The sequence below is a fragment of the Ilyonectria robusta genome, assembly GCF_021365365.1.
Source record: "Ilyonectria robusta strain PMI_751 chromosome Unknown BGZ61scaffold_26, whole genome shotgun sequence".
NCBI classification, from domain to species: Eukaryota; Fungi; Ascomycota; class Sordariomycetes; order Hypocreales; family Nectriaceae; genus Ilyonectria; species Ilyonectria robusta.
The window spans coordinates 350,880-375,273 of record NW_025764460.1 but is presented as its reverse complement, the minus strand read 5'-3'; the positions used below and the strand labels follow the sequence as shown (position 1 = coordinate 375,273).

Here is a 24,394-nt window from a genome sequence, read left to right as displayed (position 1 = left end):
CGGTTGGCAGGTGCGACGTGTGACAAGTTTCTGGCGCGCACTTGTGACGTCGTCTTCTTTTGCTTCACAACACCTCTCTGCAGAAGCCGTGTCTGTGTACAAAAAAGAGCCTCTCGATCAGTTCTGACCAAATCGTGGGTCACTGGGCCGAAGGGATGTCGTCGGTCAGCCAGACACCTTCGAGGAAGCGCAAGCAACCTCATCCCTCTCCGCCTCCCGCGGCCTCTCCGCCTCCTGATTCCATTCCCGCCTCCAAATCTACCGCAAAGACCAAGAGCTTTCGGGCAGAGTGCGCCCTCAGCCTGGAGGGCACCCTTTTCGGTGGCTATACTCTTGGTGTGGCTGGATCGCATGTCCGCTCTGTCCTTCGGTCTGTCAACTCGCGTGACGTCGCCCCTTGGATGGGCTTGGACATCGAATTCCCACTTGGTGCGTCGGCCGAAGATGACGGCTTTGGCACGGTTCATAGCCGTGAGTATTGTTCTTCGTCTCTTCAAACGACTCAACTAACGTCGACCTGCCACAGCCCAGGATCGCCTTTACGACACCCAGCCGTACCAGTTCCTTCGGGTCCTTGTCAAGTTTCCCCGAGGCGGCTTCTCATTCTCATATGGACTCCTCGACTCGTCGGCGCGTCATCGATTCCCCGGCGCCAAGAAGGATCCCTTGCTGCTTGATGTCTTCATCAACGACGGCGCAGAAGTTACCGTCGAGGGTCTTGGTATGCCCTTCGCGAACTCCGACCACCCCGAGATTGAAGGATGGCTCAACCGATTTGAGCCAGTCGCCAACGGAATGACGCTGATTGACGTATTCAACCAGCGCAACTTTACCATCGTTGTCGATCATGGGGAGGAGTACTTTGTGAAACATTGGAATGAAGCCAACCTCCGACCCCCCTTCTCCTACCCTTACGGCACCAACCATTCCTGGGACGAGGACAGATTCCCCTCGCAAATACACGACAACAAAGGCCGTCAGTTCTTGCCAGCCTGGACCTACAGCGATGACAACGCACACCTTGCCGCAATGAGCCAGTCCCAGGTCCAGGATAGATGGTGGTTGCATGAGGCGGCGGTGGAGATTTCTCGTCAAAAGCTCCCGGCATACTTCATCAAACCTGACCAGGCCGACGGGGACAGGGCACACCTTGCTATCATCCCTCTACCAGAGGACTTCCGTAACAGCTACGACTCTGCCTGGCGCCAGCTCACCTCCAACAGCTACCCGCTCAAGCTTGACCTCTACAAGGGCGCCGAGTCCGTCACCTGGGATGCCAAGATCCAAGACCGCGACAAGTCCATCAGGGATTTGCACAGCAAGCATGGCATCAAGAAAACCGACCTAGTCCTCGAAGTACGGCGCCTAGAGAAGCTTACCTTCCCTGTCATCACCTTTCCAGACCGTGCCACTGCCGACGCTGCCCTACAGCAGGCCGATGATCAATAGAATTACGTCGGCCTTAGTTTCGATGCTCAGCTACCCGAGGCCAAACGCAGAGTCGATTCCGTGTCTATGTTCCATCCCGAGGCCGCTCCGTCCAACCCTCTTGCGTTCCCGGGTATCGCTCCTCCGACCATGGTCCAGGGAAAGTTGGTAGTCTCAGCTGAGATGGAGCTCCGCATGAAGATCCATCGTTTGTTGTTTCTGGGCACTGGATTCTGGCCCATCTTGAAGGTGGCCCGGACACAACCGCCCGCCGACAACAACATGGTGGCCCAGATGCCCAGTCCTCTACCCATGGTCAACCTTCTCAACATCACCGACGACGCGTACACCGAGGCTCTCTTGGAAGAGATTCTTCTCGCTGACCGCCCCAGCTTCCGCAAGTATCTCGCACAGAGACCCCTCGGACTCGGCGTTATTACTGGGGTAAGCTACATTTCGGGTTACGTTAACCTCTACGTTGCAACCTCCTCTAACTTGAAGACAGGCTCCTGGGTTTGGCAAGACGACGGCTCTTGCGCTCGGTACCCTCGCGATGTCCGCCAGCATAGGAAAAGTCTACGGCTCTGCCCCGACTCACGTTGCAACCGACAATTTCGCCGCCCGCCTTTGTACCATGACTGAGCGCGTCACTGAGCGCTACAACTCGGGAAAGCAGGGCGTTGCTCATGTTCGCCGCAAGCTAGTCGTTCGTGCCTACAAGGAACACGAAGAGTATGCCGCACTGCGTCACCTCTTAGAGCACCCCCTTGACTCCGACAATGCCTTGCATGACTTGGATTGGAACGAGACGCCCGAGTGGAAGCTCAATCTTTCCACGACATTCTGGCTTCTCGTGTGCCTCCGATCTCCAGGGGTTCGAGAGCTCCATGCTGATGATAGCGTCACTCTTCACGAACTCCAGGACCACATTGACAAGCGAGAGGATCTCGACAGACTCCGAGCTGTAGCCGTCGGTGATATAGGCTGGGATGACTACACGAACGGCACAACAACGCCCAAGGAGGCGCTCGAAGATCTTTTACGCTGCATCATCACTGCCGCAGACATCATTTGTACCCCTCCTTCCCTATCACATACAGATCCACGTCTCAACATGTGGAAGAACTGCGAGGCGCGGGGCATTGCAGTCGATGATGCTGCGAGCATGGCCCGACCTGATCTGTACTGTATCTGGGGCAACACACTCCTCCCGTGTCTGATGGCTGGTGACGGGAAGGAATCTGCTCCCAGGGTCTTGGCTCTTAAAAGCAATGATGGCGCGGGTAATGCCATCAACCGCTTCGGACTAGATGCCATGGTTTCAGGCTTGTTGTGGTTCAAGCGCACTGCCTGGCCCGTCTTCCGCTTGCGAACCCAGTTACGAATGGCCGTCGGCCTGTTTGAAGTCTGCCAGCGTGAAGTCTATCGCGACCTAGCCTTCAACCACGGTCCCGATACTGATATCAGCCTCCCGTGCCACGGCACTGGCAGGGCCCTGGAGTCGTATATCAACACAAAGTACCCAGACGTGAAGCCCGCTCAGACCGGCACCTTTCAGCCTCTCTTCGTTCATTGTAAGGGCGCCGGAGCCTTCACGGACCCCATTACTTCCTCGAAATGGAGCTACGACCAAGTGGAGATAGCTTTGGACTTTCTCAGCGACTTCGTCATGACCGCCAATGTTGATCCCTCGCATCTAGCTATTATCACGCCTTACCAGGCCAACGTTGAAGCCATCAAGCATATGCGCAACAAGGCCATGTACAAGGCTCTGTCCCCAATGCGCCCCGCTGCCACAGTCGACTCGTTCCAAGGCCAAGAGAGCGATATTTCAGTCCTAATCATGGGCAACACCAACAAGTCAGGAGTCGACTTTGCCGCAGAGCGCGTGAACATAATGCTGAGCCGCCAGAGGAGCGGGTTGCTCATATTCGGTGACATAAACTCCGCGGGCAAGGCGCGAAATAAGAAGGTATACCACATGATGAAATCATTGAATCCTAAACTCAAGCCATATTTTCCTAGAGCGACACCGTTCCAGAATGTACAAAAGTGGCTGCTCGGGAGCGGCCGCGTTGCCACCGTTCAGGTCAAGTCGGAGAAATCGGGTTTGGAGGGCAAAATAGAACCGGACAAACAGTCTGAGTAATGGTATTGGCATGTACGGATAGTCTAGAGATCTGAGCTGCTGTCGACAGCCATGTATGAACAAATATGAATTCTACTTATTGGCCAAATTGATGCCAGGGTGTCCAACAGGTGCCTTTAGCTGCGTGAAGTTGGGATCCCACCGCATAGGACCTCCCCCGAACGCCGACCCGCGTGCACCATCGCACCACAACGTGCGAGAGACAACCTTCCAACCACTTCCTCTAATCCCCCCCTCCATATTTATATCACCATTCTTCCAAGGCTCAGCCCGCTTCGTGGGAAGGATTGACAGAAGCAAGAGGGACAGCGAAGCTGTCGACGGACGCGAGGGTCGGAGCGCGTGCTGTCCTAGATCTTCGAGTGACTGCGATCACGACAAACATGATTGTGGATTCAGGAGGAGAAGTTAGATTATCGGCAGACCAGGTTAATGCGATGTGTCGATGGCATAAGCTGAATTTGTGCATCGCAAGGCTCTTGGCGATGGAGTTAATAGGATTGCGAATTAATTGAACGGAGCCAATATTTAAGATATAGTTGAACAGGTTAGCTGTAAGAAGCCGATGAAGTAAACTATTTTATAATAGGTCTTATATAACAATTAACAAAATCCAAGTTTAAACTCTTAGTTTAAACCTTTATTTTATTATGTTTATTTCTTAGTTTTATTTGACTATTTTAATTTCATATATTTATTTATCTTAGTATTTTTCTGCTTCTCATTTCTTTCTGGATTTTTAGCTTTCCCTTATAGGTGCGCGATATGCTTTTTAGCTCCATGATTTGCGAACCATACTTGGAGCAGATGGCTGCATAGGCTGTACTCCTACCCGAATCCATCCGTTCTCATCAATTTCAGCATCTTGGGGACTCACGACATCGAAAACAACCTCACAATCGAAGTCGCAGTCAGAGTTAGCTTCATCGATCGGAGGCGGAATCGGCATCTGCTCCGGCGAAAGTAGCATCGTCATCATCCTCAGTCCCAGGGTCTGCATCCTCAAACTCAACGAACCAACAATAGAATGGAGGACTGGAAGCTGAACTCCCAAATAGACTTCTGTCAGCCTTGAGTCTCTTGAGCTGGCGCGTCAGGTAGAACCTCATCGGGCAAGGACTTAGGTGCCACGGCGTCAACCACGGGCTCCTCGCTAGGCAGCCGGAAGGCCAAGGTTTGCTAAACGGAGATACCTGACTGCCTTTTTTATATTAGAATCACCCCAGTAGATGTAGCGGATACAAATATCTTACGCGCACGCTTGGTTCCTCGAGCACTTCGCCTTGGGGCAAAGCCAGCGGCAAGATTCCTCATTTGGCGCTTGGCGACAGCAGCAGCGGCGTCCAGGGCGATGGCGATGGCGACGGCGATGACAGAAGGCTCGGCTGGCGAAACTCCAGCGACACAAGGGACGATGGAGTATGAAGAGGAAGAGTGAGAACCATGTGACGATATCTCTGTCGTGCGCGCTGACCGAATTGACAGCCACCATCGCTGCCACTTCGTCGAGGTACTCTTGGTTGTCGCCCTCCCGCGGGTGCCCGTCAGAGACAACCTTCGCTTCGTCAAGTGGGTTCATATTGACGAATGGTATGAAGCGTGCCAGTCCAGGAATCGTAAGAAGGTGGTGTAGGGCTGGAGGAGATGACTGATGTGGAGGATGATCTGGCGGGGGGAAGTTTGTCAACAGAGATTCGTTTGTGGATAGGAGAAACCTTGTGAACTCTCGGCGGAGAGCCAGAAGATGAAGGACCCTCGAATTGTCTCGGCCGAGACCATGGATGTCGGGGGTGCTCAAACGGAGGGTTTCCTTCTGCCCATTTCGGCTTCAGATACTCTGCCTTAATTCCCAGGTTTAATTACTCCGGGGACGGGAGGAAAGAGCGGGTGATCGGGCGTGTCGCATACAGGGCAGGTACCACGCCAATGACAAGCAACAAGGTTATCGCCCTTGTCAAACGTCCAACTAAACCAGTCTCACATTATTTCAGCTCAAATATAGGTAAGTGTGCACTCCCTAGACTTGAATGAAATGATGGTTTTGACCACGGGGTCCTTCCCTTTCAAGCATTGTCACTTCATAGCGCATCCGCCGGTTTTGCGACTACATTCACTCCGTCCTCACCATCCACGATCGGGACAAGTCTTGTGCTGGAGTGGAAGGGTATGGAAAAGGACCTGTAGCGTGACTCAAAACAACGACATTACACGCAGAATGCGTCATCCAACGCAGAACTGATTGGGTTGCAAATAACTTCAGGGTGGGTTACTTTTTAATAGTGCCCTTGCTGAATGACCCGGCTAGAGATTTGTAACCGCATCCTGTTAGATGCAGAGTACTCATAATTTGGATATGAATATAATTCACTTTCGTACACCTCACCGCATCTGAAAACTCCATCCTCAAGCATGAAGATTGCCGTCATAACACGCGCCCCTGCTCGACTCGCTCCAAGTGGTGCCATCTTCCAGATTAATGCATATCATGGTGATTTCTGGACTCAAATTTGACATAGACAATTGTAGTCTCCCCCAGCACAATGCTATAGGGTAGTTGGTTGTTATGCGTCTCCAAGGAACCCCAGGGCCTTCGTCAAACCAAGCGGCACTTGGAGGCGATTTATGCCCATGTCATATTTGCTGCACAAGTGGCTGCAAGACTTTTTTTTTGGAACGCTCGATGGACGTTGTGATCGGCTGTGACCTTTCATGAGTTAACTGATTGCTGTTGCACGGCCACCGCTTGGGTACGTTGAGCGCACCACCTCAAGTGCGCTGGGCGTAGTTGGCAATTCCCCGACGTCGTATCGCCAGATGTACAAGACTGGGTACGGTGTTACCAGGAAGATCCCTCTCCAGCTCATCGATCACAATTTTCTCAAGCTGACTCAACATAGCATATTGATTCCCTCCCATCTAGGCCCCGCCTACGCGGTCAAGTGAAGAGTCGCGCCCGCTGTCGAGAGGGTGCAGTGAAGTGCTTGGTCATTCACGATGAGGATGACGATAACGATAAGATGCTCAATCAACTGTCTCTGCCTATCAGGTAGGTAGCCACAAGGGTCACAGAGCCAGCGAATGATCGCGCTGGGCTAATCTAACTTGTGTCTGCTCCCTCTTGGTGAGCAAGTTGCCGGCACCAGGTCAAAAAACACAGTTGAGCAATGAGGCACTTTCTAGGATTCAGATGTGACCCTTAATTATTTACCGCTTTAGCCTCTAGTATTTAGTATATAGCCTTAGTTCTTATAAACATTATGCCCTAAAGCGGTCCCATCTGGCCTCCTTAGTCTTCGCCACGATCACCTCCTCTCCCACCCCAGGCCCTTAGTGTTGATGGCGGTGAACCTGAAAGCGGCGACCAACATGACATGTACCTTGTGGAGCATTTTGGGCCGGCACTTGTGCAAATCACCCTCGGGAGTGTGTGGGAGGACGATCGGGCAGGCGGCTTCCTTCTCGTCGGGGTTGGCCTTGACCTTGACCTGGTCGATAGACTTAACGACATGGATGTCACCAAAGATTACCAGGGCGCTTTTATGGCGGCTCAGTATGACATTGAGCCGCCGTTCGTCGGTGGTGAAGCCTGGCCCATACTGCGTCGTGGTTCCGGTAATGACCACGACCATATCTCCCTCTTGTCCCTGGATCGAGTCGATCGTTGATGCTGGCCGGACCTTGTTGATAGCCATACACTCGGGCTTCTTCCGCATGCTGGTAATGGTTTCGATCATCGCTTTGTAGGGGGACGGGATGAGGATCTGGGCCGGATCGACGGCAGAGTTGGTCTGGACGAAGTCGCAGAGGAATTCGAGGGCGGCGCGGACTTGATCAGGACTCCGCTTCGATCCAGTCACCTTGTCCTTGGAACAACGAGAGGCCTTGAAGTGCATGAACACAAGAATGAGTTGCCCGGCAGTGGAGGGAGCCACCTCTGGGTACTTGGGGTGATGTAGGCCTCGAAGGTGACGCCGATGCTGTGCTCTGGTCGGGTTATATCGCACCAGCTACCGTAAGTAGACTCAATCTCTTTGTAGACGGTCTCCTTGTAGATCTCGAATTGCCCCACGGCCATGCGGAGCTAGGTGCGCAAGTGGTAGATCGGCCAGCCAGCGCCCTTGGGGTGGAATGTCGCTTTGGATGAAGGTGTGGGATCAGGCCAAACACCAACTCCTCCAAGCCTGCCACAAAGAGAGCTCTTTGGTCCCGATAAACACAAGGAAGAAAACACAGACCATCAGTGACGGTCAGGCTGGAAACCGCAGAGACTCTCACCCCTATCTGCGCACGTTCGACAGTACAAGGTCTATCGAGCAGACCCGGCAGGCGACATGGAAATCTGCACAGGGCAACTTCGTCGCTGCAAGTAGGAATAGATCGCGCAAAGTGAGATTGTTAAGAGGAAGAAGAAGGCAGAAACTCGGTGGGCGGGAGAAAAATCCGGCATTGTCGAGTGAGTCAACTGGCTGGCCAGCTGCCCGGCGCAATTCATTGGCCGTATCCGGATGGGACTCAGCTCCGTTTTAGGGGTTGTCCAATTGGGTATGTGTCAAGTTGGAATCCGCCGAATGCATCTGTGTTGCATTGATGTCAAGGTGATATTAAACTGAGATGGACTTCTAGTCCGTGTGTGTGTACTGGGACACCCTAACCTCTTGATAGATGTGAAACTAAAATGATGATAAGAAATAATAGTAAAATAAGATTATAAAGCAATAATAATAATAAAAACATAATAATACTAAATACTAAAAATAATAGATTTATAATAATCTTTTTAGGTTTGCGGTATTGTGTGAATTTTAATACAATTTATAGTTATTAAAGCCAATTATTCGATTCTGTCCAACATATTAACGTTGGCCAATGCAAAATCACCAGACTTTATCTCCACGAACTTTGCCCTGCACAGATTCAGCCCCTACTATTGGGATGGAATTCGAGACGCTATACGTCAGTACCAATTATCTCTATCATCCATTCTGGGGAGTCGACGCAGCTCTTAGCAATGAAATTTGGGAAGGTGCATGAGACACGACCACCACGCCCGTCCCACCAACTGCTACTTTCCACGTGCCAGCTCTCCCGATTGACCTGTGCATTCTCGACGAGGACGTGTTGCCAGTGTCATCCCCCAAGGGTCGATTGCGAAGCATAGTTCACGAAGTGTGGCCTCTTTGCGCAACAGTGGCGCAACGAGTACTCCCGTCTTCCCATTGCGAGAAATCAGCTTCGCAGTTGGAGTATTAGCAAGAGGCTGGAGGCAGGTCGGTTTGGCTCAGCTCAATCTTGTCCCAGGCCTGCCCCACATGGCGAGACGGTAGCGCAACTGCCAACCTCCCTCATCAGCGAAGCTTCATTGCCATCCTTTAGGCTGCGCATGATCTGCAAGATCAAGTTGGCAACGTCACTTCTGCATCGTTGAGATCTTCGCCCCACATGGCGGCCCCATAAGTATGCGGCTCAGCGATCTCCCGGGATGGTGTGGAGCCTACAACGACCTGAGCCGCATGTAACGTGCAGACTTCATTAACGTTGCGAATGGGTGTTGAGGAACTGGAGGAGGGTTGGCATCGTCTTTCCCCGTCCATATTTAAACAAAGTGAGCCTCGGCGTACTCAAGTTTCAGAGCTGTTTCTCCCGTCCGCACTTCAGCATGCTGCAGTTTGCGCCAGGGTGACCAAAATAAAATTGACGACGGAGCAGGGTTCACGTCGTGTTGTTTGAAGGAACAAAAAAACAAAAACAAAAAAAAACATGCACATGATGAAGAATTGAACCTACGACTACGCGCTACGTATACTTGCCCGTTGCATGACAAATTCTTAGGAACCGAACTCTCAAAGAGAGTTAGTTGGTCAGTGACGTACTAGGCAAGCCGTTCGGCCAGACCGCAGGGGGAATGGCACACCACCGAAGTGATGTGCCCCTGATCGAGAGCTCAATATTACAGTATATATATTGTATCCGCGTCCAAGTTTACTACGTAACTATGCAAGTGGGTGCAACAATACTCATGTGACCGCCAAGCTGTGTCCAAGCCTGAAAACTGCACAACCTCTCGTTTGGTCGAGTTTCCTTTTCTTCAGCAGCCCTGTTGGGGGGCGACTGCAACAAGATGAGCTCGCTGCTTTTGGGGCCTGCATTGGCGGTTGCGGTCTCAGGAATCAATCACAGACAACAACGGCTCTCACATGCCGTTACCTTGATCAATACCTACCTACCTACAAATCGTTGACCTCACAACAATCATCCACACACTTCGCCGAACTTGGTTCGCATGCACCCATCTCTGTACTTCAGCAGACATGTCGCCATCCGAGGGCGCAATGGGTATGTCAGCTCCCAACACTCGGCCGACTGAACTGACACAAGCTTTCTCTTACAGAGTCTCCCATCTGTGCACCGCCTTCACCCCGACCACCTCCACATTCTAACTGAACGCAATCAACATCGCCCACTTGGAGTTGTCGACAGATCGAAAGTTGACCGACAAAGCAGTTTGGGAGAATGGATGACTTCTTCGAGCGACCTCGATCCTCGTTGGGTTTCCTTTTGTAAAGGCTGCGCCGGTATTACTCATCTGTGGTAGTTCACCGCAGATCGTAATGTGCAAGGGGCTGATAAGATCACACTGAGCTTGTCAAATTGCACCAACGTGAATTCTGTAGCCCGGCTATCTAACGCTGGAATTCCCTCCCAACCATCTGCTCCAACAGTAGGCAAAGTGTCAGGGCCGACTCCGATTCGAGGCAGACGTCCGAATCCAAATGCAATTCGAGTGCCTCCACGCGCTGGTCCAACCCAAGCCCAAGGTGCCACTAGGTCCGGTGTTGGTCAACATTGAAGGACGTGATTGCGGGGAAGAGATTGCCAAGAGGACAAAGATGTGCCGTGTCAGTTGGTAGTTTCGGCCAATGCCAATGGAATCTTCGAGACGAAAAGAGCCAAGGCAGCAGCGACGAGAGCTAGCAGACAGGCGCCTCCCGTTGGCAGCGCGTCAACTTTCTGGGTGACCCTTCATACTGCGTGCCAGACGTGGCGAGACGAGTTCAAGAACCGACCTGCCTGCCATTTAAGACCACGGGGCCTAGAAATAAACACAACCATCGACTTTACAACACACTCTGGCTCCTCCTGGCCCTCCTTGGCCCCCTGGGCCTCTGGACCGCATCCGGGCTGCAGTACTGAGTGACGCCCCCCAACCAGGAATCCCATCTTAGGTGCGTGTTTCCGCTAGTTACTCGTGAGAGTTTGACACAGCACCAGCGCTTTCTTGATTCCTTCTGAATGCTAACCCGAGACGAGCGAAGCCATCGCCATATGCCAATAGACGGTGGACAACTGATCTTACTCGACTCTGGAAAGCCTACAAGTACTGGGGAAACCTGGCGAGGGTACAGCAGCGGGTAGGCCATAGACAGTAAAACCTAGAGAGCCGGGCGAAGGTAGCATCCAAACAGTACCACACACCATCAGAAGACAAAGAAGGCCCCTGGGAAGACTTGCACGCAGACAGGGTCAACATCTGACAAGCGGCCAAATACCTCAAACCCGGTGGCGACATGGTCGGTGACATGGTCGGCGACAAAATCCCCCGGCTGAAAAGGGCGGACGGGACGACAACGCAGGACAAGGCGGAAGAGGCAGAGGTATTGCTGACGACATTCTTCCCGCCACTACCAGCAACCATGGAAGGCGAATGCCCATGGCCGCGGCAGAGAGAAGTGGCCATGCCGGATTCGACGTTAGAGGAGGTGGAGGAGAAAGTCGTGGCAGCCAAAGCGTGGAAAGCACCCGGGGAAGACGGCCTGCCGGCGATGGTGTGGAAGCAACTCTGGCCAGTGGTCAAAGAACGCGTGATATATCTGTTCCGAACCTCACTGAATGAAGGCAGCTACCAGATCAGTGGAGGAGCGCTAAGATCACCCCGCTCGAGAAGCCGGGCAAGGCCGACTTGCAGTCGCAAAGGAATGGAGACCGATCTCGCTGTTGTCGACGCTGGGAAAATTACTCGAAGCAGTAGTAGCAGACAAGATCTCATACGTCGCCGAGACGTTCAGGCTGCTGCCTATAAACCACTTTGGGGCAAGGAAGCGGTATTCGGCAGAGCAGGCCTTGCTACTCTTCTAAGAAGTAAACCACTTTGGGGCAAGGAAGCGGTATTCGGCAGAGCAGGCCTTGCTACTCTTCTAAGAAGATATGTACAAAGCATCGCGGAACTGCAGGGTGGTCAGCCTAGTAAGCTTCAACATCAAGAGCGCCTACGACGACGTATTTAAGTACAGACTGCTACAGAGGCTGGACGCAAGAGGCATCCCCAAGAATCTGGTGCAATAGATAAGTACGTTCTGCTCAAAGAGCATGGCCAGCATGGTAGTGAGCGACTACACGTCAGAGCAACGGGAGCTGCCGCAAGCAGGCCTTCCCCAAGGATCGCCGCTTTCGCCGGTGCTTTTTCTATTCTCTAACGCAGACCTTGTACCGAGAAAGATTGACTCGAAAGGCGGTTCGATAGCCTTTATCCACTTCACGCGCGTAGCTGAACGCACTAGCGAGGTGCCATTCATGATCAATGGTGAGGAAGTCAAGCCAAAGGCGAATTCCAAGCTCCTGGGCGTGGCCATGGATACGGAGCTCGAGTCCAAGTAACACATGGCCAAGGCAACCACTAAAGGTCTCTCGGCAGCCATGTACCTAAGGAGACTCAGGATACTGCCACCACAAGCTGCCAGACAACTCTTCGTCGCAACCGTTGCCCCATCCATGGACTTGGCCCTTGAATAGGGTCTAGAAATGCACCGCAAGCCATCGTATGACGGAGGGATGGAGTCGGAAGAGAACTCTAGGAAGAGGTGTCGGAAGAGGAGTTGGAAAGGTAGCTTCAATGTTGGCGCGATTCTAGCAAGGGATTTCGTCGTAGTCGGCTTCGCTGTCTTCGGACGCGCGAGATAGGAAGCCGGGCAGGGCTTAGCTTTCTTCGAGAGACTGGGTGACGGAGTGGGAGCGCTTCTCAAGTCCTTGATCGTCGTTACGCTCTTGAAAAACATGGAGGTGAAGGAGGTCGGTGGCATCATGCCAAAGTCGGCGGGCGGAGTGGTTTTGGGCCCAAGACCATGCTACTAGCCGTGCGTCGAGACTGCCTAGAGTGTCAGCACGGATGCGATAGCGGCAAAGGGGAGGAAAATACCAAGGTAGATGCTGGCGAGGAAACTGGATGAAGTCTTGTCTTTGCGGAGCAGAGTGACAAGTGGAAGTTTTCTGGCGGTGAAGGTACCTAGTTAGGTAGAGCCCAGCACGTGGGGCAGGATTAGCAGGGCTGTCAACAAGTCAAATCAACCCAGATTTCCGCGAGGTTCGATGCGGAAGCCCCTCAAGGTGAAGTTTTTCGGCCTCAAGCTGTGATGACTTTCAAAAGCCGCCAAGACGATGGCGCCAAGTTCCATGGCTCCTGAGAAGTCGACGGCTCCCCTCTGCTCATGTGCCACCTCTAGCAGGAGTATGATCTGGGGTGAGGAAAAAGCGATCTCAAACAACGGCCTGGGTGATTGAGATTGACGTTGGAGTGGAGGACTCAGTTTGCACCAAACGCTCCATTCCACATTTACTTAATTAATGGCTCGTGAGATAAAACTACCAGTGCAAAAAAGAAGGCAAGTCCTCCTCCTCACAAGGCTAGCTATTTCCGATTTGTTACAGTGGAAAGAAGAGTCTGCTAAACAATTGATAAATAATCAATAATTTAGTTTTATGACATAAAACTAAAAAAAAAAAACATAAAAAAAAAACATAAAAAAATTAACTTATATAAAAAAAATAAAAAGAAATATAAAAAAAAAAAATATATATATATATATATATAAAAAGAATATCAATTGCAATACTCTGCCTTAGGCCGCGCTTTATCTGAAACAAGCAGTAGTATCTTGATTTAAGATCAGTGAGTCAGTCTGGAATACAGTGCTTTATACGAGTTGGAAACTTGATTATAGTCTCAATCTCAATAGCTAATGTGTTGCTAAGTATTTTATTCTTTTTTATATTCTATTATTGGTGCAAGGTGAGACCTTACAGATGGAATGGATATATTAAAAAAGAATATACATACAATATATTACTCAGTATAATTTAAATTAAAACTCTTAAATTAATACAAAGTCATAAGAATATTATAATAAAATATTATAATAAAGATAATAGCCAATTGGTCCAAGTGCAGTGAGGATATCAAAGCCGGGATAGATTCCGACTCTCTGACTTTCTCAAACCAAAGATTGGGAGTTGGATGGTGGTCCCATTCGACGCATTCTATAGACAAAAGTATATGTGGGTTAGTAAAAGATCCCTATGATGTAATACAGTGTCGTTGGGGATTAAGAGGTATCGGTTTCGGCCTGCTAAACGTGCCCGACGTTCCTTTTGTCGGCACCCACACAAATCTGTCTCTCGACTGCCAAAACAGACGAGTGTGACCTAGACTACAAGTTGACAACGCATTGGTGACCAATCATCTTGCTACAAACGTAGAATACTCTCAAGGTCAGTCTACCAACTGACATTTCGTCCTTTGCGGTAGCGAGTTAATTTTAGACAACACACCAGAAGCCAGCCATTGACATTTCCGCGGAAGGATACACAGATCATCTAATTAAGGCAATCAAATGGGCTTCTGAGAATAAATTTAGGAGCCCATGGCAAGTCTTTTATGAGGTGTCTGAACATTTAATATTTGGGGGCCCGTTTACTGGCCACTCCAGGAATGGAGCGTCGCTGCTATGCCATTAAAGCCCATTGGCGAGAGGGGATAAAAAAATATGGTCAGAGATCGAAGGTAGCGTGGCTGAGGTGTTTTCTTAAATATTTATTGTTATTCAATCTCCTGACACCGTGATGCAAGGGACAGTCTAGAAGCTAAAAGTTTTGAAGGACACCCATTCCCTGTGGCCGGTATCAATAATCGGTACAATCGACCAGTTCGCTAACCGAACACCAGAGGACAAGGCCGCATTTGTGCTTCATCGATTCAGGTCAACGGCAGAGGAATTCCCGTGGCAAATTGGGTATATTCAGGCACAACAAATACGTCCATGTAGTATTCGGTAGCATAAACACGCAACACAAGGATGCCATAGCGGGGTTCCTGGGTCACCAAAGGGCCAAGCATCTCCACATCTGGTCTCTTGTCAAAAGTTCCCGAACCGAGCGACAATCTAAGTCAAACGTACGTTCCGAAGCTCAAAAGGTCAATGAACTTGGCACGACTCCTTCTAATAGCTTGAATTTAGCCGGTCAAATGGTTACCGAGGCTGGCTTTCTCCGTTTGGCCGGAAGATCGATCCGACGATCGACGCCTGCAAATTTTGGCTCTGGACTCACGGTTACGGCAAGATGGATGTGACCACAAGCCAGTGCTACCCTACAAATTAGGCTAATGTAACCACCTGTTATTCCGCAATCATTTCCTAACACATTAACCACAGGGATTAGAAACTTTGCCGGGGTAATAGTGGTGGATAGTAGACCAAATAATAGACAGTAGCGGTACTGGGTAGACTAGTTGAAGTTCGTGTAGTACTTACTAAAGAGGTTCGTCCACCAAGCTCCAAGCCCGCTGAGGTGAGACAATTGCTGCTCTGAGACTTCATCTTATTTATATCACAACAAGTACCATATTTAAGTGCAGAAATCATGTTGCGTAGCTTTATTCTAACTGCATTGGTCGCGATACTGGGGTTTGGTCCCACGAATGCTCTATCCGGCGCGAAAGTCTCCAGGGATGACACCAATTGGATTACTGTCTGGGGTTCCATGCCTCAGCTTACTGAGCCAGCAAATCTGCCGCCTGCACCGTTTGTGAGTTCCACCATCCCCATAGTGATAACCAGGCTTCCTCTCATTCAGGTTCACTGACACTCTCAAATAGAACCAGACTGGTCGCACATTTCAGAACACCACAATTCGGCAGACTGTCAAGGTCTCGATAAAATCGTCTTCACTTCGGCTTCAAATCAGCAATGCCTTTGGTGGCTCAGACCTGCGCCTCTCCGCGGTCAGCTTTGCGTTACCTACAAACGCATCAGCTGCAGGCGGGAACGCGATCAAGCCCTCCAGTGACCGCAAAGTCACCTTCTCCGGCAAACCGACTTTTGTGGTACCTATGGGCGCTCTGGTGATTTCTGACCCTATCGATATCTCACTTGACGCTGGGTCAATCGTGACTATTAGCATCTATCTAGAACAAGGTCAGACAACCAATCAAATCACCTCCCACCCAGGCAGCAGGACGACATCGTGGCTCATCAACGGAAACCACATCCACGACGCGGAGTTGGAGGACGCTGTGGCTGTGGATCATTGGTACTACATTAGCGCATTGGAAACCAAGGGCCCCAAGAAAGCGTCTACAATTGCGATTGTGGGCGATTCTCTCACTGACGGCCGCGGTTCTACCACGAACGCGAACAACCGGTGGCCGGACCAGCTCTTGTCTCGATTGCAAAAGAATAAACAAACTTCAGATGTGGCCATACTCAACCAAGCAGCTGGTGGAAACCGTTTGTTGGCGGATGGACTTGGTCCCAATGGCCTAGGCCGTCTGGATCGGGATGTCATCGCCCACTCGGGAGTGGAACACGCCATCTTTCTCATTGGCATCAACGACATTGGTACTACAGCTGCTGAGTCCGGTCCTCAGGCCGAAATCGCCTCAAGAATAACCGGAGCATACCAACAGGCGGTGATGCGACTGCACCGGCATGGAATCTCCGTGTATGGAGGCACGCTTATGCCAGCCGCCGGCAAGGGAAACTCGTATGGGCTTCCAGCACGAGAGGAGGCTCGACAGTCTATCAACAAGTGGATTAGAGAGAGCGGAATCTTTGACGCAGTCATTGACTTTGACGCAATGGTGAAGAACCCCGACAAGGAGAACGAGATTCTCGAGGAGTACGACTCTGGAGATGGCCTCCATTTGAACCCGGCCGGTTACCAGGCGATGGCTGATGGTATAGACCTTGGACTTTTTTTCTGAGATCTCCAATATGTATCAAGCACAAGCCTAAAGAAGCATTCTTTAAGCCAAATCCAAAAAGAGTGTACTGTAGAGGGGCTTTGCTGCCATCAGATTTGGTGATGTCGACATAAAGCTGATCAATAGAGAGATGAGGGCCAAAACGTATACAGGATTCAAATCACAGCATCGTTTCAAGTAAAACCACATCGCACAACGAAATTTCAAGCTGTGGCTTGTTTCAAAACACCACCACATCGATTAGGCCATTGTTCGCCGCCCCCTATAACTCGCTCGATGAGGGCGTCGATCATAATAACCCTCCGGCTAAACACAAACCTTATTACATCTGGGGTATAGCTATGCCTAATTACGTAGCGTATAGCACGTGGCAAGAGGACCTTTATTGGAGGTATTTAATTATTCCGAAGACGCCGTGATAGAGTTCTTTGTATGCTGCACATCAACCATCTCGTATCCCCGCATTGGAACCCCGCAACGGCCACCTTATGATCCGGCTAAATGCAAAATAGTGTCCAGGATATCAGTTATGTCCCTAGATCAGAACATGCCAAGACAGAGAGAAGACGAAAAGGAACCAGGACCGGGTGGCGACAACGCGATCCTACCACAAGACATGGTAGATAATATTTTCTCTAATTAATGAGTCCAAATTTATCCGGAATGAGGAGGCCATAGAGGTCTATAAAGTAAAAGTGGACGCTTTACACAATGACGTTTCTGACTTGTGTCGGCCAGTAGAGCAGCCAGCCAATAGCCTAGTAGCCTCACTGGGGCGATTATTCTCGCGATGTTTTCCATATCAGCAAGGCTAATCACTTTAGCATCGTTATGTTCGTGGGTTTTTCTGGCTGTATCTGCACAGCAAGATCTGTTAGTCTTCAAATCAGGTCTCAGCAATCGCAAGCTTGCCAGTCAGAACAGCGCTCCGGATATTTGGGTCGACTCGGACGATTTCAAAGGCATCCAAAAAGCAGCCAGTGATCTTGCAATTGATTTCGGTCGGGTAGTTGGTGTCAATGGTACGGTACGGCTTTTGGGCAAATCGGACAGTCGTTCTAAGCCAGTATCCCTCATCATCGCGGGTGCCGTTGGCCATTCAACACTGATCGATGGCCTTGTCTCTGACGGCAAACTCGATGTTTCCGAGATTGAGGGAAAATGGGAGGCATATACGTCGGCTTTTGTCAAGAACCCCCTGGACGGCGTCAGCTGGGCCCTTGTGGTGGCAGGGAGCGACGTGCGTGGAACAATCTTCGGCCTCTATGACATTTCCGAAAAGATAGGCGTTTCGCCCTGGTACTGGTGGGCAGATGTTCCCCCAAAGAAGAAGACCGATATTTGGGTCCAGGAGACACGAAAGGTCCAAGGCTCTCCATCCGTCAAGTATCGTGGCTTCTTTATCAACGACGAGGCGCCCGCGCTTACGAGCTGGGCCGAACCGAGATTCAGGCGCACCGCTAACGGAAGACCGTTCACCGGGGAATTTTACAAACTCATCTTTGAGCTCTGTCTTCGCCTGCGTGCCAACTACATCTGGCCAGCCATGTGGGGCAGCATGTTTTACGTCGACGACAAGGAAAACGGACCCAACGCCAACGACTACGGCGTCTTCATTGGTACCAGTCACCATGAACCGATGGCGCGAGCAGAAACAGAGCAGCAGCAGCAGCTGGAGGGATCCTGGGACTGGATTGGGAATAAAAAGAATATTACCGAATTCTTTAGGGGAGGGGCTGAGCGTGCTAAGGACTGGGACACTATATTCACTATGGGTATGCGAGGTGCGGGAGACGTTGAGTCGCCGACCCTCACCTCAGATTCACTCGAGGAAATTCTCAAAGTGCAGCAGTCAATCCTAAAAGATGTCTTGGATGTCAAGGATCTCGGACAAGTACCGCAGACCTGGGTATTGTACAAGGTTGGTCGCCAGCTGTCTCGCTTGAATGGATGGATGGTGTCACTAATTGTCAATCTTCGAATAGGAAGTCGGGCGCTATTACCAAGCGGGCATGGAAGTTCCGGATACCGTTACTCTTCTCTGGACCGACGACAATGCTGGAAACCTACTACGAACCCCCTTCGCAAACGAAACAGACCGAGAAGCAGGTGCCGGTGTATACTACCACTTTGACTACGTCGGGGCTCCACGAAGCTACAAATGGATCAACACCATTCAGCTTGTCAAGACATGGGAGCAAATGCACCTGGCCTATGAAAAGGGCGCCCGGGAGATCTGGATCGCCAACGTGGGAGATCTTAAGCCTTTGGTGAGTTTGTGTCCAAACGAGCGAAGATAAACTAATCATGACAAGGAAATTCCCATGACCCATTTCTTGGACATGGCCTATGACATGTCCAAGCACACAACGCCCGACAGCACGACGGAGTGGATTAAGAGATGGGCAATTCGCGAGTTTGGCAAGCCGTCCATCGCCGACACAATCGCGCGCATCCTCAACACATACGGCAAGCTTATCGTTCGCCGCAAGTACGAGCTCCTAAGCCGCGAGCCTTTTGCGTACAGCGTTTCCAACTACGACGAGGCCGAGCGAGTAATCAAAGAGTGGTCGGATCTTGTCGACTTGACGCAAAGCGTCTACGATGCCCTTCCTCAGGACACGCAAATACCCTTCTTCGAAATGGTGCTGCATCCGGTGCTGGCGGGCAAGACTGTTGTCGAGCTCTACATCAAGGCGGCTTTGAATGCCTGGCACCATAGCCAGAGACGTACCAGCACTGATCGCCTAGCGAAAGACGTCAACGACTTGTTTGCTCAGGACGCCGAGATCACGGATAGGTACCATTCATTGAAGGACGGCAAGTGGGATCCCATACTCAACCAGACTCACATCGGGTACACTTTCTGGAACGAGCCTCCTGTCAACGCCATGCCGAATGTCAGCTACCACACCAAGGACAACGTTCCTCAATCGGGCATCATGGGCGTTAGTGTTCAAGGGAGCAGCAGAAGTTCGCCTGGAGATCCCGAACCCACCCTCTTGTCCGTTGACCGCTATATGCCACCCTCTGAGAAACGGTATCTCGACATCTTCACGCGCGACAACGGCACTTTCTCCTACAAAATCACACCCAACGCCTCGTATGTTACTGTTTCTAATTCACGCGGCACCCTCAAGGCTCCCGGTGAGAAAAGCGACATTCGAAGTTTCATCTCCGTAGACTGGAGCAAAGCTCCCAAAGGGCTTAGCTGGGTTGGTCTGAAGGTTTCTGCTGCGAATGGCCGAGATGTCACGGCGGTATTGCCGGTCAACAAGACGTCTGTGCCCAAGGATTTCCACGGCTACGTCGAGTCCGGAGGCGTTGTTTCAATTGAAGCAGAGCACTATACAAGTGCCGAGAAGAAGGGCAGCCTGTCATACACCACTATTCCCTACTACGGCCGCACTCTCTCTGGTGTGAAGCTTTGGCCTGCTACCGCCGATTCGCAGACTCCTTCTTCAGCACCAAAGCTGACGTACTCTTTCCACACATTCAATTCGCGCAGTTCAGCTAGGGTCATGGTGTTTCTCGGGGCTACGCTGAATCACGATCCAAGTCGCCCGCTAAAATACGCCTTCGCCATCGACGGTAGAAGTCCTGTCACTGTACAACCCGTGCCTACGACACCTATGGGTAGCGTGCCGGACGGCTGGGAGGATGCAGTTATTCCGGGAGGGTGGACGTCGATATCGACTGTTGAGCTTTCAGCTGGTTCGCATCAACTCTCACTTTGGCTTCTGGAGCCTGGCGTCGTTGTTCAAAAGCTAGTTGTCGACGTTGGCGGGTTCAAGTCGAGCTCCCTTGGGCCTCCGGAAAGCTACAAAGTCTAAGGTAGTGCATGGATTCACCAATGAAATACAATGAGATGTGTATATTCGCTTCGTTTTGTACGAGACTTCTCCCGGCTCTGAATGGTAATCTCCGATGTATATTCACAGTGCAGTAGATGTGGTGTACATGTGCATTTCTACATCCTTCTCAGCCCATTCTCTCTAGTAGGTGACTCTAAGATGACCCTTCTTCCAATGTGTCTCGCTGAAAACAATATCATGGTCAACGATAAGAGTGACTGGGTTCCACGCTGTCTTACATCGCAGACTCGGCTCCTACGACGGCGTGGGCAGGTGGAGAGAAGCCATCAACTCGTCTGACGGTACCTATCTATAACGAGGTCATAGAGGATGGCATTAGTCGACTCGAGGGATGTGAGTCGGTCCTGAATGTCGGCAATGTCAAACTCCACCTTTGCAGGGATGTCTTCAAGTTTTTTCAGCCGCTCAGGGATATTCGCAATGACGCTTGGATCCCATTTAGGACGATCCGCAATCATTGCGACCAGCCTCTCCTGCTTATCAGCACGTTCGTGCAGATTGTTCATCATCTCCCGGATCTGGTAGACAAGCCGGCGCAGCTTGATCAGAGGGTCATCGGATCCGGGGAGGTCGGAATATCGAGTCACGTTCCGGTCGAGCGGAGAAACCTCATCCCAGCGGGCCCTAGCGTGCTTGGGTCGTTTGCCCGGGGCGGTGGATGGAGTGTCGCTACTGGGTCTTTTCAACGACGGGCGGCCCAACTCCTGTTCATGGTTGAGACCACGGGGGTCAGAGAGGGCCTCCTGGTATGTAGTCGGCATGGGCGAGTCGCTTATATGTAAGTAACTGGTAAGCTTAACCATGTTCTGATAATCCCGTTCTTCGGCGTGGTCGTCGTCACCGTCTGCGTCGCTTTCGTATTCCTCGCTCACATCGTCCTCCTCCTCATAAACGTAATCGCTGTCGCTGGTGTGATCACCGTCACTGCTTTCCTCACTCTCATCGTCATCCTCCTCCTCGTAGACGTAATCGCTGTCGCTGGTGTGATCGCCGTCTCCGCTGTCATGACTCCCATCGGTCATCCTATCGCCTCGGTCGGCCAACTCGACAGGGGGTTCCTCAAAAAGCTCAAGGCCTTCCATGCATTGGTCAAGGGGAAGGCTGTGGTTGGAGGCTGCGTTTGTCATGTTGGTGGTGTGTCGAAGTAGCAAAGCTGAGATATCAGCGCTGCAGTGCGATGGGGAAGAGCAGACTACCTACTTAGGTTTACATGCGAATAGAATGTGGATGAAGGAAAAGAAGAAGACGAAGAAAATGAAGCCAGCGCTATGGAAGTGATGGGATATATATTAGAAAGTTGGCCTTAGGCAGGGTGGAAGCCATCGACGGTTTGCTTGAGTGCATAGGATGGCTCCAGGGCGCCCGACTTTGTGTCGGTGAATCACGACAAAGAAGCGATTTCAGGCACCTGCCAAATGCCAAACAATATTCAAGTTGGCTGGTTGCATCAAAGACTGATATTATTTGCAACGAGCAATCAAGAGAGCCGCAATGCAACCGGAGTTTGTTCCTCACACTCCATTGGGCGATGCCGTACCTGCTGCGGCGGCACTGGTTGGCAGCTGCGAGCCACCTTTGCCAGCTGCTACAGGTGCAAACTTTTCACGCACATCGTGCATTTCCATCTTCCTCCTTTCATCAGCCTCGTTTTTCTTTCGCGCTCTTCTTTGCCTGTAGTGCTGAGTTACGCCGCCCAACGAGGAAGCCCATCTTAGGTGCCTGTTTCTGCTGGTTGCTCGCGAGAGTTTGACACAGCACCAGCGCCCTCCTGATTCCTTCTGATTGCTAACCAGATCATCACAGCTCCGTTCTGCCCCCCCTCAACCACGCTCTAGATACCCAAATTCACCATGCCTAAGTTGGCCAGGCAGATACCACCGACCAACAAACTCCCTGACGTGAAGCGGGTTGAGACTGGAGCTTCCTCTCTGGCAATCCACCCTGCACCTCCCCCGGCCGTGTGCGTTCCCGATGTCCAGCCAACTCCAAGTGTGGCAACATCGTTCCGAAGACCCTGCGCCCTGGCCATTGGTGGACTGCAGGGGACCTTGTTCGGTGGAAAAGCTCTTGGTGTTGTCGGTGCCGAAATTGACACTGGCATTCATTTTGCCAACTCCTCTGGGTACAATCCGTGGATGGGCTTCTCCATTGACATTTCCCTAGGCGAGTCAGATGAAGAGGATGGATTGGGAACGAGTCACCCACGTTTTCAGGATCCCGGTTTTGGAAAGACGACAACCCTCGCCATCGCCGCACTCGGGATGAGAGTCACCACAGGCAAGGTCTTGGCCAGCGCTCCGACGCACGCATCCATCGATAACTTGGCTGCCCGACTCCACTCCATCACGACTAGAGTGACTGAGCGCTACAATCAAGGCAAGCCGCTCAAACCCCGATTCCCTCGGATGATGGTTGTGTGCGCTTACGCAGAGATCGACGAATATGCCGCCTTCATGGCGTTGGTCGAAGACCCTGGGAAAGGTGATCTCGCCGGACCTCGCGACGTATTCGGAACCCGGTCAGCTTGGAAATTGCCGCTCTCGGTTGCGTATTGGCTTCTGGTGTGCCTTGGTTCGCCCGCGGTCCCTCAGATTCGCCTGGATGACAGCAACGACTTGCGCAACCTTCGCGACGACATTGCCACAAGGCAGGATTTGGCCTCTCTCCGTGCCGTAGCCATGGGGCACATCACATGGAATCAGTACATGGCTGGTGAGAGGGTGCCCCGTTCTGGAGAGTGAGCCAGAAATATTACGAGCCGCAGTCAACAAATTTGGTCAAGACAGCAAGATCTCGGCCTTGGAGTTCATCAAGGCATCCGGCTGGCCCGTTTACCGCTTACGCACACAGCTTCGAATGGTCAAGGGACAATTCGAACTTTGCAAAGCCGTGGTCAACCCGGATAGTGACATTGGGTTCAAGTATGGCCCAGGTACTGAGATCGATCTGCCTGGACATGGCATCGGCAGAGCATTCGAGTCATTCATCACCAGCAATTACCCCGACATCACCCCGGCTGCACCTGGGAGCCTCGAGCCAATCTTCATTCACTGTCCGAGCGCCAGCGCTCGCGTGGACCCAGTTACGAGGTCATTCCAGAATAATGAGCAAGTCAAGGTTGCTCTCGGCTTCTTATGCGATTTCGTCAACGCCACAAAGGTCGACCCAGGTCAGATTCTCATCATCGGCCCATCTACAGCCATGGTAGCGGCGATTGCGTGTATTCGAAACGAACCAGAATATGCAGCTCTACGCACCATGCCGCCAGCGATGACGGCGGATTCAATGCAAGGACACGATGGAGAGGAAATGGTGGTGGCGATCCTGGGAACTCATAAAAGATCGGGCGCGGGCTTCCTTGCCGATGAGCGCCGCATCAGCTTGATGCTGAGCCGACACAGAAGCGCATTGTTGATTGTCGGTAACCTGTACGTTACAGGCCCAACAAAGCAGCTCCATGACGGCAAAAAGAAGTCTAAACGATGACGGTTCTCGGTCCCGCCAGATAAATCGCTTCCAAGAACCATGGTGCGAACGGCCGAGGGCGATATTGCCACCATCAAGCCCAAAATGCTTCGGAAGGCGCAACATATGATGTGCGATGCTGGCCGTGTCATAGAGATTCAATATCGCAGAAGGCTTGACGTCGAGGGCGAGAACGGCGATGACGACGATGAGGGCAGCGAGGGTGGTGACGATGAACGAGGAGAAGGGCGATGTAGGAGCGGTGACAATGAGTCCAAATGAGGATGTTAATTATCTGAGAGATATGGAATTAGTTCAGACAGCTTTGTATGAACGGAGATAAGTGACAAGAGTGTTGGTTTTAATTTCGCCACGGGCGCGCAAGAAGTACCATGATGCCAGAGTAAAGTCGCTGGCGTAACAAGATTGAAGCCGGCCAGTCACCTT

At 51.5% G+C, this 24,394-nt stretch overlaps 7 protein-coding genes across 7 annotated transcripts; 4 read left to right on the top strand and 3 right to left on the bottom strand.

Annotated features, from left to right (window-relative positions):
- Nucleotides 1–155: 155 nt before the first annotated feature.
- Nucleotides 156–3,577, top strand: BGZ61DRAFT_364865 (AAA domain-containing protein; the record flags this gene model as incomplete). The annotated part of the gene is made up of 4 exons (XM_046241557.1): nt 156–471; nt 527–1,347; nt 1,489–1,872; nt 1,934–3,577. 4 exons carry the CDS (start codon nt 156–158, stop codon nt 3,575–3,577), a joined length of 3,165 nt encoding a protein of 1,054 aa, XP_046098169.1.
- Nucleotides 3,578–4,500: 923 nt separating this feature from the next.
- BGZ61DRAFT_483735 (uncharacterized protein) lies at nt 4,501–5,156 on the bottom strand (the record flags this gene model as incomplete). Its single annotated transcript, XM_046249523.1, has 3 exons — nt 4,501–4,778; nt 4,831–4,897; nt 5,052–5,156. The coding sequence occupies 3 exons, from the start codon at nt 5,154–5,156 to the stop codon at nt 4,501–4,503; spliced, it is 450 nt and encodes a 149-aa protein (XP_046098168.1).
- Nucleotides 5,157–6,879: 1,723 nt separating this feature from the next.
- Nucleotides 6,880–7,470, bottom strand: BGZ61DRAFT_537996 (AAA domain-containing protein; the record flags this gene model as incomplete). The annotated part of the gene is made up of 1 exon (XM_046254598.1): nt 6,880–7,470. The coding sequence occupies one exon, from the start codon at nt 7,468–7,470 to the stop codon at nt 6,880–6,882; it is 591 nt and encodes a 196-aa protein (XP_046098167.1).
- A 7,795-nt stretch (nt 7,471–15,265) lies between these two features.
- BGZ61DRAFT_364778 (lipolytic enzyme) lies at nt 15,266–16,607 on the top strand (the record flags this gene model as incomplete). The annotated part of the gene is made up of 2 exons (XM_046241551.1): nt 15,266–15,430; nt 15,501–16,607. The coding sequence occupies 2 exons, from the start codon at nt 15,266–15,268 to the stop codon at nt 16,605–16,607; spliced, it is 1,272 nt and encodes a 423-aa protein (XP_046098166.1).
- Nucleotides 16,608–17,397: 790 nt separating this feature from the next.
- On the top strand, nt 17,398–20,440 carry BGZ61DRAFT_364987 (uncharacterized protein; the record flags this gene model as incomplete). Its single annotated transcript, XM_046241569.1, has 3 exons — nt 17,398–18,528; nt 18,593–18,877; nt 18,923–20,440. The coding sequence occupies 3 exons, from the start codon at nt 17,398–17,400 to the stop codon at nt 20,438–20,440; spliced, it is 2,934 nt and encodes a 977-aa protein (XP_046098165.1).
- Nucleotides 20,441–20,558: 118 nt separating this feature from the next.
- Nucleotides 20,559–21,208, bottom strand: BGZ61DRAFT_461181 (uncharacterized protein; the record flags this gene model as incomplete). The annotated part of the gene is made up of 1 exon (XM_046247106.1): nt 20,559–21,208. A coding segment is annotated over one exon (435 nt), but the record flags the coding sequence as incomplete, so codon positions are not given.
- A 1,124-nt stretch (nt 21,209–22,332) lies between these two features.
- Nucleotides 22,333–24,310, top strand: BGZ61DRAFT_522144 (uncharacterized protein; the record flags this gene model as incomplete). The annotated part of the gene is made up of 3 exons (XM_046252533.1): nt 22,333–23,194; nt 23,247–23,910; nt 24,004–24,310. 3 exons carry the CDS (start codon nt 22,333–22,335, stop codon nt 24,227–24,229), a joined length of 1,752 nt encoding a protein of 583 aa, XP_046098163.1. The 3' UTR covers nt 24,230–24,310.
- Between the last annotated feature and the right edge of the window lie 84 nt (nt 24,311–24,394).